This window comes from Furipterus horrens, unplaced genomic scaffold, assembly GCF_987537825.1.
Source record: "Furipterus horrens unplaced genomic scaffold, mFurHor1.1.pri manual_scaffold_6, whole genome shotgun sequence".
Lineage (NCBI taxonomy): Eukaryota > Metazoa > Chordata > Mammalia > Chiroptera > Furipteridae > Furipterus > Furipterus horrens.
This window is the reverse complement of record NW_028327176.1, coordinates 97992351-98008578: the sequence shown is the minus strand read 5'-3', so window position 1 is coordinate 98008578 and position 16228 is coordinate 97992351. Positions and strand designations below refer to the sequence as shown.

The window sequence follows — 16228 nt, the reverse complement described above, 5'->3', positions numbered from 1 at the left end:
CTCATGCCTGTCCAGTTCTCCCAGCTCCATTTGTTGAAGAGGCTCTTCTCACTCCATTTTATGTTCCTTCCTCCTTTATCAAATATTAATTGACCATATAGTCCTGGATTTATTTCTGGACTCTCTATTCTGTTCCATTGATCTATATGTCTTTTCTTATGCCAGTACCAGACTGTTTTGATCACAGTGACTTTGTAGTATTGTTTGATGTCTGGTATTGTGATTCCTCCTGCTCTATTCTTCTGTCTCAAGATTGCGTTTGCTATTAGGAGTCTTTTTTGGTTCCATATGAATTTTTGGAGTATTTGTTCTAGGTCTGTGAAATATGACATTGGTATTTTAATAGGGATTGCATTGAATCTGTAAATTGCTTTGGGTAGTACAGCCATTTTGATGATGTTGATTCTTCCCATCCAAGAACATGGCATTTGCTTCCATTTATTTGTATCTTCCTTAATTTCTTTCTTCAATGTTACATAATTTTCAGAGTACAGGTCTTTTATCTCTTCAGTTAAGTTTATTCCTAGGTACTTTATTTTTCTTGTTGCTATAGTAAATGGTATTTTCTTTTTTGCCTCTGTCTCTGATATTTTATTGTTGGTGTACAGAAATGCCTTAGATTTCTGTATATTTATTTTGTACCCTGCTATTTTGCCAAATTCACTTATTATATAGAGTAGTCTTTTAGTGGAGTTTATAGGGTTTTCTATGTATACTATCATGTCATCTGCATATAATGATAGTTTTACTTCTTCTTTCCCAATTTGGATGCCTTTTATTTCTTTTTCTTGTCTGATTGCTGTGGCTAGGACTTCCAACACTATGTTGAATAGGAGTGGAGAGAGTAGACAGCCTTGTTTTGTTCCTGATTTCACGGGGAATGCTTTCGGTTTTTGTCCATTGAGAATGATGTTGGCTTCAGATTTCTCATGTATAGCCTTAATTATGTTAAGGCATGCTTCCTCTGTTCCCATTTTGCTGAGTGTTTTCATCATAAATGGGTGTTGTACTTTATCAAATGCTTTTTCTGCATCTGTTGATATGATCATGTGATTTTTGTCTTTTATTTTGTTTAGGTGATGTATTATATTTATTGATTTGCAAATATTAAACCATCCTTGCATTTCTAGGATGAATCCCACTTGATCGTGGTGTATGATCTTTTTGATGTATTGCTGGATCCTGTTTGCCAGTATTTTGTAGAGAATTTTAGCATCTGTGTTCATCAGTGATATTGGCCTGTAGTTTTCTTTCTTTGTTGTGTCTTGACCTAGTTTTGGAATTAGGGTAATACTGGCTTCATAGAAAGAGTTTGGGATTTTTCCCTCTTCTTGGATTTTTTGGAATAGTTTGAGAAGGGTAGAAGTTAGTTCTTCCCTAAATGTTTTGTAAAATTCACCTGTGAAGCCATCCAGTCCAGGGCTTTTGTGTGCCCGGAGATTTTTGATTACTGTTTCAATTTCCTTCTTTGTTATTGGTCTGTTGAGACTTTCTACTTTTTCTTGATTCAGTTTTGGAAGGTCATATGTTTCTAGAAATTCGTCCATTTCTTCTAGGTTGTCAAATTTCTTGCCATACAGTTGTTTGTAGTAATTTCTTACAATCATATGTATTTCTGTGGTATCAGTCGTGATTTCTCCTTTTTCATTTCTGATTTTGTTTATTTGGGTCTTCTCTCTTTTTTTCTTGATGAGCCTGACTAAAGGCATGTTGATTTTGTTTATTTTTTCAAAGAACCAGCTCCTAGTTTTGTTGATCTTTTGAATTGTTTATTTGGTCTCTATGTCCTTTAATTCTGCTCTGATCTTGATGATTTCCTTCCTTCTTCTTGTCCTAGGCTTTGTTTGTTGTGGTTGTTCTAGGTCTTGTAGCTGAAGGGTTAGATTTTTTATCTGAGATTCTTCTATCCTTTTCAGATATGCCTGTATTGCTATGAACTTTCCTCTTAGGACTGTTTTTGCTGTGTCCCATAGGTTTGGGGCTGTTGTGTGTTCATTATCATTAGTTTCCAGAAATTTCTTGATTCCTTCTTTGATGTCATTGTTAACCCATTCATTATTTAATAGCATGTTATTCATTCTCCATGAGTTTGGGTGTCTTTGATTTTTTTTTTCTGAGGTTGATTTTTAGTTTTAAGGCATTGTGGTCTGAAAAGATGCTTGATATGATTTCAATTTTCTTGAATTTGTTGAGGCTTGTTTTGTGTCCTATCATGTGGTCTATCTTTGAAAATGTCCCATGTGCATTTGAAAAGAATGTATATTTTGCTTCTTTGGGGTGAAAAGTTCTATATATATCAGTTAAGTCCATGTGGTTTAGTGTGTTGTTCAATGCCTGTATATCCTTGGTGTTTCTTTGCTTCAATGATCTGTCTATTGTTGATAATGGAGTGTTGAAGTCCCCTACTATGAGTGTGTTGCTGTTAATATCCTTCTTGTGGTCTTCTAGTATTTTCTTTATGTATTTGGGTGCTCCTACGTTGGGTGCATATATTTATCAGTGGTATATCTTCTTGATGGATTGTTCCCTTAAGTATTATGAAATGTCCTTCTGTATCTCTTTTTATTGCCCTTGCTTTGAAATCCGTTTTGTCTGATATGAGTACTGCTACCCCAGCTTTTCTTTCATGTCCGTTTGCTTGGAATACTTTTTTACATCCCTTTACTTTCAGTCTGTGTAAATCTTTTGTTTTGAGGTGTGTTTCTTGTAGACAGCAAATATGTGGGTCCTGTTTTCTTATCCATTCCGTTACCCTATGTCTCTTAATTGGAGCATTTAATCCATTTACATTTAAGGTTATTATTGACAGATATTTATTCATTTCCCTTTGTACCTGTGTTCCTCTCCTCTTTTTTCCTTCTTTTTCTTAAAACATTCCCTTTAGCATCTCTTGCAATGCTTGTTTGGTGGAGATGTATTCTTTTAGTCTTCCTTTGTCTGGGAAAGTCCTTATTTCACCATCCATTTTGAATGAAAGCCTTGCTGAGTAGAGTATTCTTGGTTGTAGGCCTTTGTTTTTCATTGCTTGAAATATTTTTGACCATTCATTTCTGGCTTGTAGTGTTTCTGTTGAGAAATCGGTCGATAGCCTTATCGGAGCTCCCATGTATGTTATTTGTGTTTTTCTCTTGCTGCTTTTAGGATTCTCTCTTTGTCTTTGAATGTTGCCATTTTAATTATGATGTGCCTTGGAGTGGGTTTTTTGGGGGTTCCTCTTCACTGGGACTCTCTGTGCTTCTTGAACTTGAATAACTTTTTCTCTCATCAGGTTGGGAAATTTTTCTGTCATTACTTCTCCTATCAGCTTTTCTATTCCTCGCTCCTCTTCTTCGTCTTTTATTCTGATGATCTGTATATTATTTTTCCTCATGCTATCCTGTAATTCCCTTACATCTTCTTCATACTTTTTCAATCTTTTTTAATTTTATTGTATTGTCTGGGAATTTTTTTCTGCATTGTCCTTTAACTCACTGATCTGATCCTCTGCTTCGTTTAGCCTGCTTTTGATTGATTCTACTGTGTTTTTCAGTCCAGAGATTTTATTCCTCATTTCTTCCTGGTTCTTGTTAATAGTTTCTGTGTCCTTTTTTATGCTGGTGTAGTTCTCTGCAAGTTCCCTGTAATTTTCTTGGAGCTGTTGGTAACTTCCTTGGAGGTTGTCGTAGTTGTTTTTGAGGTTGTTGAGTATATTGAGCTTCTTCACCATCATTGTTTTGAATTCCATGTCTGACATTTGGGCTATGTCTATCCCATCTACCTCTCTTTCTGGGGATTCCTCTTTTCTTTTCATAGGGACGTTGTTTCTGCGTCTTACCATGTTGGATTCTTCTTGTTTGTTTTTGTTTTTTGGATTTGTATGCTTTGACTTCCCACCTTTGTGGTATGAGATTCTTTATAGGAGATCTGGGGGTTTCAGTGGTGCAGTCTCTTTGATCTCCTGAGCCTGATGTTCTTGGGATACCCTTTATGTCGTTTGTTTATGCTGTCTGGTTATAATTCAGATGCTCTTTGGTGGGATCTTCCCTCTGGCTAGTTGATTGAGAGTCACTCTGTCCATTTTTTCTTGAGTTCTTTTGTGGAGATGCTGTTACAAACATAAACACACAGCCCATGCAGGAAACCCACACCCTCAAAAATATCCCCCACACTCTATCCTGCTATTGTCATCAAATGAGCCAGTATTATTATAAATATAGAGAGATTAGGGCTTTTATACTATAGGAAGAATAGATAAGAGTTGTTTTTAAAGAGGAAAAATATGATTTTTGAGAGGGAATGATTAATAATAGTAGCAAGTAGTGTCGAGACTATGCAAGACAGTAGGTAATATCTACATTGTATGTTAATAATAATAAATGAAAAAGGGAAAAATGCAGAATATAGTAAAGAAGTGGAATTGTATAGTATTAGATTTATATAGTAGTTATATTCTATTTAGTGTGAAATGGAGGCGAAACAAAACAGACAAACAAAAATTAAAGAGGAAGGATGAGAAGAAGAGATAGTATGAAACAAAGAGATAGTTTAAAATTTTTTTAATAAAAGTAAAAATTAAAATTAAAAATAAGAAATTAAAAAAGTAAAAAATAAAATACAAATAAAAAAACTAAAATAGAAATAAAATTTTTTTAAAAAATACAAAAAAAGTTTTTACTCAGTTCAGCCTTTGTGTGTCGTCTTCTTTTTCTGGATCCCAGCTGGTCTAATGAGGTGGGCCAGAGGTTCCTGATCCTTGCAGCAGCGGTGTGCGCCTGCGTGCAATGTTGGTCGCGTGCCTGGGTTACAACCGTGCGCCCAAGGTGGTCGATGAGTTCATTTGGCGCCTCTTGGAGCCAGCTGGGGTGCTTGTGCGTGTGCACAGGCTAGCCTCAGGCCTGCCGAGCTGCCCCGGGAGTTGGTCTCTTGCCCCTTGGGGCAGGGCCCCGGACACTTGTGTATGGTGGAAGTGACCGTCTGTGAGTCGCCGCGGCCCGCTGTTCCCACGCTGCAGCCGCCCGCCATTCCTGTACCGCCTGGGCTGGCACGAGTAGAGCTAGCACAAGTGGTCTGCGCTCCGGCCTGGCGCCCACTGGGGCTGGCCAGGGGTGTCTGCACACGGTCTTCTGCATGCCCAGCGGGCCCTCCCTGCGCCCGTTGGGGCACTGATCTTATGTCTGTTGGGGTGTGTCCAAGGGGCACCCGGACGCGTGGCCAGCGAACCTGGCTGCACGCCTGGGCCAGTGTAGGAGGGCTCTTCCCTGTGCATGCCCGCGCTACCCAAGGGGAGGGTTGGGGAGTGGGCGAGCGCACTTCTGCACCTGCGCTCCTCAAGAATGTCCTGTCACCCCCAACCTTTCCTCCCCTCTCCGCAGCACACAAGAGAAAAATATAAAGGAAAAACACATTCTTACATACACAGCAGTACACTGTTTCTTGTCTCTCAGCACCAGATACCACCTGGCTCTTTCCTGGCTCTGCCAGCGGGCAGAGATCCGCTTTCCTCCCGATTCCTCTCTGGGGAAGCCTGTGGTCACCAAAAAGCCTTTGTGTACTTCCAGTTGCAGCTCAGGGAGCCAACCCAGTCAGAAACCCCATCTGGTCCCTTTTTCCTCTGCTATCCTCACCAAACAGGTCATTCCCAGATGGTTTTCTCTAATCCAGCAGTGCCAAGGCTCGACTCCTGCCAGTGTCCAGCTGCTCACTGAGATGTTCCGTCTGCAATTAGTCCGAACTACAGACGAGTCTCGGGAGCCAGAAAGCACAGCCTCCCCTCACTCCTCCGCCATCTTCTCCGGTCCGTGTTCACACTAATGTCTCTTTTTTCTTAATGTGGGTGTTGATCACAATAAACTTCCCTCTTAGAACTGCTTTTTCTACATCCCATAAGTTTTGTTATCTCAAGGTATACTTCTGTTTCCCTCTTGATTTCTTTGACCATTTGTGGTCCAGAAGTGTGTTATTTAATCTCTACATATTTGTGAATTTTCCAGCTTTCCTGATTTCTAGTTTCATGTCATAGTATTCAAAAAAGATACTTGGTAAGAGTTCAATCTTTTAAAATTTGTTAAACATTTTTTTTAATGACATAACATATGATATATCCTGGAGAATGTTCTATGTGCACTTAAGAAGAGTGTGTATTCTGCTGTTGTTGGATGGAATGTTCTGTATTTGTTAGTTCCATTTGGTATAAAGTGTAGGTCAAGTCCCTTATTTCCTTATTGATATGTAGTCTGTTTGAAGGATCTGTCCATTGTTAAAAGTGAAGTATTGAAGTTCCCTAGTATTATTACATCAATGTCTATTTTAGCCTACAGATCTATTAATAATTGTTTGGTATATTTAGGTGCTCTGATATTGGGTCATATATTTATAATTGTTATGGCCTTTTCATGAATTGACTTTTTATATTATATAATACCTTCTTTATCTCTTGTTACAGCTTTTGAGTTAAAGTCTACATTTTCTGATGTAAGCATAGCTACCTCTCTTCTCTTTCATTTTCCACTAACATGGATTATCTTTTCCCATACCATCACTTTCACCTGTGAGTGTCTTGAAGCTTAAGTGAGTCTCTTATAGGCAGCATATACTTGGATCTTTTTATTCTTTTTTTATCCATTCAGGCATTCTGTGTCCTTTAATTGGAAATTTTAAAGCATCTACATTTAGAGTAATTATGTTGTAAAACTTACTATTGTCATTTTATGAATATTTTCTGATTGTTTTTGTACTTTCTTCATTCCTTTCTTCCTCTGTCACTTTTTCTTTGACATTCAATGATATTTTTTGGTGATGGTATGCTTTGATTCTTTTTTCTTGTTATTTGTGTACCTAATACAGGTTTTTTATTTGTGTTTATAATGGGGCTTTTATAATGCATCTTATATCACTCTTCATTTTAAGCTGATAACAACTTAACCTCAATTGCATAAAAAGTCCTACACATTTACTTGCTCCCACAGACACACTTTATGTTGTTAATGTCACCATTTATGTCTTTTTATGTTATATATTCACTAACAAAATATTAGAGCTATAATTATTTTTAACACTTTTGTCTTTCAACCTATATGCTAGAGTCCAAAGTGATTTACATACCACCATTGCAGTATTATCTTGAATTTTTGTATTTACCCTTATCAGTGGATTTTATACTTTTCATATGTTTTCATGTTGCTAATTAGCATCCTTTTGTTACAGCTTGAAGAACTCCCTTTCTCATTACTTCTAAAACAGACCTGGTGGTGATAAATTTCCTCAGTTTTTGTTTGTCTGGGAAAGTCTGTATGTCTACCTAGGAACTACTTTCCTAGGTAAAGTAGTCCAGATCAGCAGGTTTTCATCTTGAGCGCTTTGAATATATCATCCCACTCCCTCCTGGCCTGCAAGGTTTCTCTGAGAAACCTGCTGAGAATGTTGTCTTGGTTCACGTCTATGTGATGACTCTTTTTAAACTCCTGATTCTTCCAGAATTCTATCTTTAACTTTTAAGAGTTTGATTATGATATGTCTCAGTGAAGATATCTTTGGGTTGAATCTGTTTGGGGCTCTTTGAGCTTTGAGTATCCAGATGGCCTTTGCTCTCCCCAGATTTTACAAGTTTTCAGCTATTACTGTTTTAAACAAGTTTTCAGACTCTTTCCCTCTCTTTGACTCCCATAATGCAATTTTTTTTTTCTTTTAATGTTGCCCCATAATTCACACAGGCTTTTTTCACTCTTATTTGTTTCCTCCTCTGAGTGGATAATATTGAGATCTGTTTTCAAGTTTGCAGATTTGTTCTTCTGCTTGATTAAGCCTGTTTTTGAAGCTCTCTATTTTTAAATTTTATTTATTGTATCCTTCAGCTCCAGAATTTCTCTTAGGTTCTTTATTATTATTGCTATCTCTTTGTCGAACTTCTCGTTTTGTTCATGCATTGTTTTCCTGAGTTTATTGAATTGTCTGTAGTATCTTGAATCTTACTGCACTACTTTAAAATAATTATTTTTAAATCTTTCTCAGGTGACTCATAGACCTCTATTTCTTTGGGATGTGGCACTGGAAAATTATTGGGTTTCTCTGGTGCTGTCATGTTTTCTTGCATTTTCATGTTTTTAGTGGCTTTACATTGATGTCGGTGCATATGAGGGAGCAGTTAGCTCTTCTGGTTTTTTGAGTCTGACTTTGGTTGGGAAAGACTTTCCCTGAAGGTAGCTGTGAGGGCTTTGGCTGAGTGGCTGCAGCATCTCTAATTCCAGGGAGGACACAGTGGCATAGTCTCTGTACACCTCTATCAGCTGAGGTCAACATTACCAAAGACTGCATGGTCCGTGCTGGCCACGACTGGGGATGTTCTGCAAGTGGCAGTAGTTCCTAGGGCTCTTGGGGGTCCTCAATGGCAGAGGCTGCTGGGGTTTTCCTCTTCTCCTTTTTTGCCTGTTAAAGGAAGTTCTAGACAAGGTTATTCCTCTTGGCTCCAGGTCTGGTGCACTGGAACTCAGAGCAGCAGTAAAGCTGGGTCCTGGGGTCACGTACATGTGGAACTACCACAGCGCCTAGGTCCTGGGGCACAGGTGCACTTGCTGCAATTACCATGCTAGTGTCTTACATGCAGGCATGCGCACAACTCTGGGACTCACCACGGTGTTTGGATCCCGGCGTGGGGGTTTGGCCCAGCAGTGGCATGGGCCATGGGATGACAGGCTGTAGCAGTGCCTACATGCCCTGGGAATGATGGGTCCAAGTCCTGACTCTGGCACCCGGGGGCAGCAGCAGCAGCTCAGCCTCCATTACTCAGGAACCAACGGATGGGACATAGAGCTGCAACATTACTGCCCAGCAGAGGCAAGTCAGTGTCATGACTTAGGACTCACAGGGTGGGCCAGCGAGCAGCAGCTGTGGCAGCACAGCCCAGTGGTGGTGGATCAAAGCTGCGACTTAGAATCCCAGAGGCAGGGCCCAGAGAGTGGTCACACACAGCATCAGGTGGGGCCCCTGCAGCAGGTCTCACAGCAGCAATAGGCCCCAGCTCCCATGAGGAGGCACAGCAGTGGAGATCCCCCACGGCTCCATTAGCTGGGGTCACTTTTGGTGAAGACTGTAGGGGTCCTCAGTAGCAAAGGCTGCAAATGACTGTGGCCATGATGAGACTTTTCTAAGGTTCTCCTGCTCTTCCCTTCCCATGGGGTAAAATGCACCTGAAGGAGTCCCTCTCTATACTGAGCTGCTCTGAACTGGGGTGGCGTGATGCAGGTAAGATGCTTCCCACACTTCTTTGTGGTCATGCTTGTATTTTGAGCTCCACAGGGTTCTGCTTCTTTGTTGTAGTTCAGAACTTTCCCAGAACTGTTTTTGCATGCTTGTAGTGGTTTATTTATTTTTTTGTGGGGAGATGAGCTTTGGGACCTTCTAGTCTTCCATCTTGCTGATGTCAGTCACTACAATAAAATCCTTGTTTTATTTCAAGTTTGAGAAAGCAGAAAAGAATCAGGAAAGGTAGTAGTGAGAATAAAACATAAGTCTGAACTGGGTAGAGGACAGGTTCTATCTAAAGTTTTAACTTTATTAATTAGGCTATGGCATAAATAACCACATAAACACAATCATATTCAACTTGGAACAACAGGATATGTTTTGTAGATGATTTGTCTTCTTTTGCTTAAGATAAATATTAATCTTTTGCTTTGTAATAGTAATTTCCATTCCTTAAAATGTGCAATTCATGATGACCCACAAAAAAGCAGAAGTAAACCAGTTTGGGATTTAAATGTTTTCTCTAGCTTATCCACATAAAAATAAGCAAAAAAAAAAAAAAAAAAAAAAAGTCATATTTTAAAAGTGCTCAGTTATGATATAATTTGCCCACCAGTGCTTTTGCAGTAGATAGAATCTGTGTCTGCTTATTCAAGTATATTGAGGTTTTGGTAACAAGTCATAATTTGGGGCTGAATGAATAAACTAATGTCAAAAGTTGGGAGCTAGCTTGATCCTCAATTTAAAAAAACAAGAAGATCTAGGAACTTTAATTTGTCCTTTAAAAAAAACCTAAATATTATCTTTGCTAGTAACTGAGAGATGCTAAAATGTCTGAGCTGTTCAACAAATTCATATAGCAGCAGCTAGTAGTTGAGTACAGAGCATTATTAAATCAGTAATAAATCTTAAGTGGCATATAGGAAGAAGCTGGTTTATTGGAGAAGCCTGATTATGTTATTGATTAATTTATACTTTTCAATAGTGGAGTATGGTCCTGGCAATTTCTGGTCAAGCTCTGCAGAGTGTCTATGAAGACACAGAACTGTTCATCATTCACAGGATCTAAAAGTAGAGAGTACGTGGGATACAAAGTGTTTCGTGAGAACATGGCCTCTGGAAGGCCCTCACTCCAAGCAATGTTTAAATTTAGTTTCAACATTCGCAACACAAAGAGAAATTCACAGTTGACACAAAGATGAGTTGTCTTCATCCATCTTCCTTTAAAGCTGCTTACTCTGGAAAAGGTGCCAAATCTGGGACATTCCCGTAGTTGCACTGCACAGACAGCTCGCATCTTTTGTCCTTCAAAAGGGAAAGCAGCAACTCAAGGGGAAGGGGCCCTGGGGACTGGTTTGTTGAAACTGCTCTTCCCTGATCACACACGGGTGTTCATTCCTTCTTTTTTTTTAAATAGGAAGACCTTATTCTGCAAACTGATTCCAGAAATCGGGGTCAGCTCTAAAATTTGATTGTTCTCATTAAACTTGACTACTTGAGGCTCTGTTACTAAATAAGCCTGTAATCCTTTACCTGTTTGCTAAGGTGGATTGATATTTTTAAATGACCTTTTCAGTACTCAGGAGAACCATTTCATACTGGCCACCCTGGAAAGATTAAACTTGGTAACTTCTTAGGTGGCTGCAAGACTCTTCTCCTGAGACGTTGTCTTTGCCAAGCAAGGCTCACTCCCACCGTTGACCTTGAAAAGTCCAGCTTTCCTCCCATGTTCAATTACCTCCATGTAAAGCATTCCTGTGTTTTAAGTGCTATGTTATGTTAAAGGTCGTCACTGTGGTTGTAAAATTTAAAATATCAAGGTCAAGACACAACGTATTGCTCTGGCAGAAGCCTCTCTAGGGCATTGTTGGTGGCGGGGGCTGTCTGGGACCCAGGCTGCACTGCCTGTGGTCGTGGGAAGACACTCTGTCCACGGCTGCCAGTTGTTTGTGGCTCCCTGAGGAACTCACTTAACACTGCTCTCCAAGGCATGGTCTGAGGAGGCAGAGCTGGAATTTTCTAGTTCTTGTTAGACTGTTTGCTTCAATCCAGGCTGGTGTGAGGAGTGAGCTCACGGAGAGCCTGAGGGATGAGACTGGGGATGTGCCGCTGACTCTCCTGGGCGTGTCCGGGGCAAAGTGCGAGGCCGCACAGCCGGCCGCTGGGACCTCCGTCAGGGCCCTGGCAGCCGGCGTAGGTCCTGAGTACGCAGGCTGCTGGCGGAGTGGGGCAGCTTTTGAAGTTAACTGAATTTTATGGTTAACAAAGTTATCAGGAAAAAGAACATTTTTGTTTCACCTCATGTTAGAAGAAGTTTTTCTAAAAAGCTTGAGGTTCACTCACCTTTTTTTCAGTGAATAAAAATGTATTTCAATTTTTTTAAAATTAAACTCTACAGTACGTCCATAGCATTATATTAGTCAGAAAAATTTATTCTATATTTCCAGCAATACGGCTGTTGAAGGTAAATTTATTGGACTGGAAGTTACAGAGGTTTGAATAGCCCTGAGTACTAGCTTAAAGGAAAAAAAATCCCTGATATACGGTTTTGTCATGTTTTCCATTTTTCTGAAAACTATAGAAACATTTCATCTAATTGAGTGTTATGAGTCCTCTGAATGTGACTTCATAGTTTAAATAATGAAAACTAGGGTGGTAAGTAGGGTGATTTGATTCCTAAGTCATGAATTTGAGTTCTGCTTCACTCTGGGGCTCATTACAAGACCCGGAACCAGTCACGGGGGCTCCGGGGAACCCAGCTCTCCCAGCTCAGAACTGCAGAACGTGTCTCCTGGGGTGAAAAAAATCATGCAGTTTTCCTTTTTTTACTGGAATATATTATACTATTGTAATGTCCATATATGCGTCTATGTGTACATGTATGTATATAAAGTTATATGAGATTCGAGTTTTCTACACTATCTATAATGTCCAGGACTCCTTGGAGACCCCAGTATTTTAGGGGGGAGGAAAGACCTCTGTTAGTGTCTGTTCCCAGAGCTTCTCACTGAGACTATAAATTAGGTCTGGGAAGGCTATAATGAGTCAGTAATTTATAGACTATTAAGATACTTAGTTAGAAATGATTCTCGAGCATGTCCAATAGAGAACACATGTTTGTAAAGGACAAACAGATTCAACACAACTTGTCTCTGGCCTAACCAAGCCTGGTCAATTAACAAAACGGGATGTCTTATTTTACATATCTCCCGCTCCCCCAAAATAGAATCACTAACCACTTGTTAACCACATTGCCTTTTTAATAGACAGAGTGGTTGCCATAGCTCTGCCACCAGAAATGTTGAGATTAAGCACCCTGTTAGATTGCAGCCAGCACTCGACAGAACAGGAAGAGAGCTCTCCTCGCTTTTGGCCTCCTTTCCTGGTTCGACTTGTGATAATTCATTGCAGATTTCTCTTTCTCTAACAGAGTGCCTACCGCCGGACCGGAATGGCTTTTCTGGCCTGCTGATGGGACTGAGACTGCCACAACAGGAAAGGTGGGGTTAGAGCAGGTGATGGCTGTGCCCATCTTTGAAACAAAATAAAATACAAGTTTACCTTCTCTGTGTCCTCAGGAGTGGGTTGGTTTGTTGTGACTATCAACTGGCTGACTCCAGCTCTTTTCCAGCCCCCTCAACGCTTAGTCTTGTTTACTGGATGGGCCGTTGAGCTAATTAATGGCAGGATGTTTGGGATAGTGTGTAGGTGGACAAGAATGCAGATCACACAATTTTGAAATTTTAATTTGGAATGATTTGCTGCCCTCAGCTCACATATCTTAAAAGCAGTGTCTTTTTTTCAGTGTTTAGTCTATGTTTTACATGATGCGTTTTGTAATCCAAGTTTGGGACAAAGGAAACAAAATTAAAAGGACAGTCAGTTCTCCCCTCGCACTGCCCCACCAACTTCACTTCTCAACATTTGTGGACTCCATCTACATGTATTTTAGAAACAGACACCTATTTTATAAACTCACACTGATCAAAAACTAGTTGACCCAATGAACTGTCTGTCCCCATCGTCTCCTCCCTTCACCCACTTACGGGATGTGTCATCCCTTCCACACCTCCTTCCCAGCTTCCTGCGTATCTGCCTTCCTCATCTAGACCCTCTCCCACCTCCACTCCTCTACTGCCCGTGCGCGCCCGCACCCAGGCTGGGCACTCACACACACGGTGCCCATCAGAAGCAGAGCGGTCAGGACCAATAGAAGAGGAGCCGAGGGACGTGCGTGCTCCCTTCAGTCCCCACGGCACAGGGGCTGCGACTGTGGCCAATCTCCGGCCGGTAGCCGCTGAGCTACCCTTCTGGCATCTATGCTTTCTCCAGTAAGGGAGGCACTGTAACCCTCGGGAACAAATCGAAATACAGCAGATGTCATTGTGCAGTTCCTGATTAAACTTGAATTGCAAAAATTAAAAAATAAAAAAAAATAGCCAGGAAGTTATTTTTTTAATTTTGTGGGAGTTTTGTGTAATTTTACTTTTATCATGGTTTTTACTCACACTGAAACAGCCTTTGTAAAGAATTAATAAAAACAGAAATGAGAAGCATGAAAGATTTTCGTCTGCTGACCCAAATCATTGTGAAGCTCAGTTAATATGATTGCACCGTAGTATTCACATTTGTTAACTATCATTTACCTGTTCTGTGTTAGTCCTTCTGGAAAAAATCTTTATGTCAAGAACAAAAAATGCAGATATATAATATCAAAAAATTGCCAAAGGGTTTTGATGTTCCATCTGTGCCTGTTGAAATGTATGATTAAACTTTTCTTTTTATCATCATTCTTATTTTTCTTGGCGTCCCTAATCACGGAAAATTATAAGCTTGCAGTAAACATCCTAACTTTTAAAAGGACAGCATTTATTGTATTTGGTTTCGATCTGCCAGGCTTATGATGTATAAAATTTTCAGTGGCTATTTTTTCACATCAAAATTCCTTCTCTCCCACATTATACATTTTAAAGTATGCACAGGGCAGAAAATTCAAGATTTAGGTTTTTTTCCTTCATTTTATTCTACCTGATCTCTTTATAGTCCCAGAGAAGGAAGACTCAATATACATTTCTCTCAGAAATATGACAGGTCTGTGTTTTTGTTGGTCTGGCGTATGTTTGTCTATCTTGAACAGTCTGACAGGTAATTATTTATAAAATCTGGTTTTACCCAGTAAGTCCATATAATAACCTTTCACTTTTCATCATAAGCCAATGAGCTGAATTTAGAATAAAACAAGGTCATTTATGTCTCCTGAACCACCAGCCAAGATGTCCCCATAATTGCTCGATATTAATATTTTAATTCTTTTTTTCTTTTCTATCCTTAAGTTCTTTCTCTGACTCTTTCCAGAACACTAAATTAGAACTGAAATAAAATTTCCTTAAGCAGTGAATATAGAAAAAAGAAGGAAAGTTTCAGAAGGTCTGACTTTGATAAATTTCTCTCTAAAGATTAAAATGTTATGTGGTATCATAAAATGTTAGAGCAGAACATGGTTTTAAAGATCATTGAAAATAACCACCCATTTTACAGATGAAAACATGGCCTAGAGAGGGAAACTGACTTCCCCAAGATCACTTAGTCATTGCTAGGACAGACCAGGTACCAGACCCTTGGTCGCTAATTCTCACTCAGGTTGTATACTTCATACTGGATTTGCATAAGACATTACCAAGATGCATCTGGTTTTATGGCATGTTTATCTTGCACAGTAACCTAGATATATAAGAAATGATACCCGTTATGGACACATCCTGAAGCATGAGTGTTATATTAAAATTTTCTTCAAAGGGACTGATATTAATTAAATAAGCTCTGTCAATTATATATCAATTTATTTAAAAGAGGTCTGCAAGCAGGGGAGAGGGGAATTAACGTGCTGGAGCACCTCCTTTGTGTCAGGAATGTACCTCTGGTGTTTCATTTATCTACACAATGGCTTTATAAGGTAGATGCTATTAAAAATAAAAATAAAAAAATGATGCTCAACTCTAAATCAACTGTGAATACACAAAATAGTTTCTATTTTTGTAGGCTTGTGTTTTGGAGATCCAATTTGAAAATAAATAAAACCAACGAGTAAATAAATAGCCTCTCTCATGGGAAATGGACACCGCCTCATAGATCTGAGAGTGAAGGAAATAGAAATATTTCTCCCTTCACCTAAATTTGGAAATGCGGCTTTCTGAACATGCCATTTTAGGGCTCTGTCTTAAACCTTCCTGTCTTTACATATTGCAATAGTTGAGATTCAAAAATAATGTTCCAATTTTAGAACCAAGAGTTTTTATTTGAAAAAACAAGCACAAATATTTTTTTTAATGGTGTATATAATTTCTGTATCTGGAGAAAATTCTTTAGTTATTACTGTTTGTTCTTTAGGTTTCTATAAAACAACAAACAATCTATATTTAACGCTTTTACCATGTAGAAGACAAACATAACTGGTGATTCTTGGTCTGTAAGGAAATATGTTTACTTGTCTAGAAATTATAAAGTTTAATTTTATTTTTTTTTTAATTTATATAGTTCCCAAATCAGGTATTTCTTTCTAGTTCATGTAACCCCTTGTGTAAAACTGAATCACTACAGGGAAAGCACTCCCTCATCTGCCCTCCCAGAATTTAGATAGAACCTTCCCAGGTCGCATTTAAAATTTTACCATCAACCTTGTACACATCTCATAAAATACTTTACAGTTTCCTGTATGCTCTGGCTCAACATTTCATAGTACATAAACACTTCTGCAAATAATATAAGGGCATCAAGTGGAATATGTCATAGCAGTAGCCCCCACATAAAGCTGATTGTCCAGTGATTTATTTTCTTATTTTTATCTTATGTGAAACTGTGAGCTCCTATTGTGCAGTTGCCAGGGGTGGGGGACTCGGGCAGTTTTAGTGGAGCTGCGTTCATTAAAGCGAAGGCTTTCTGTAGAGGGCATCAAGCCAAGCTTAAACAACAAACCATGCCTGCAGGAACTGGATGTAAATGTGATGGTTAAATA

General features: G+C 39.3%; 1 protein-coding gene across 4 annotated transcripts in view; it reads left to right on the top strand.

Annotated features, from left to right (window-relative positions):
- The window catches only part of SUPT3H (SPT3 homolog, SAGA and STAGA complex component), a 502007-nt gene extending 489226 nt beyond the window's left edge, over positions 1 to 12781 (top strand). For 3 of the 4 annotated variants that reach the window (XM_090282521.1, XM_090282518.1, XM_090282519.1), the window contains one exon: positions 12647 to 12781. In XM_090282521.1, the coding sequence (XP_090138647.1) occupies positions 12647 to 12688 (42 nt within the window). In that variant the 3' untranslated portion in view covers positions 12689 to 12781. Of the gene's footprint in view, positions 1 to 6421; positions 6451 to 12646 lie in introns of all 4 variants that reach the window. The other variant, XM_090282522.1, reaches the window with a different exon arrangement.
- Positions 12782 to 16228: the final 3447 nt, after the last annotated feature.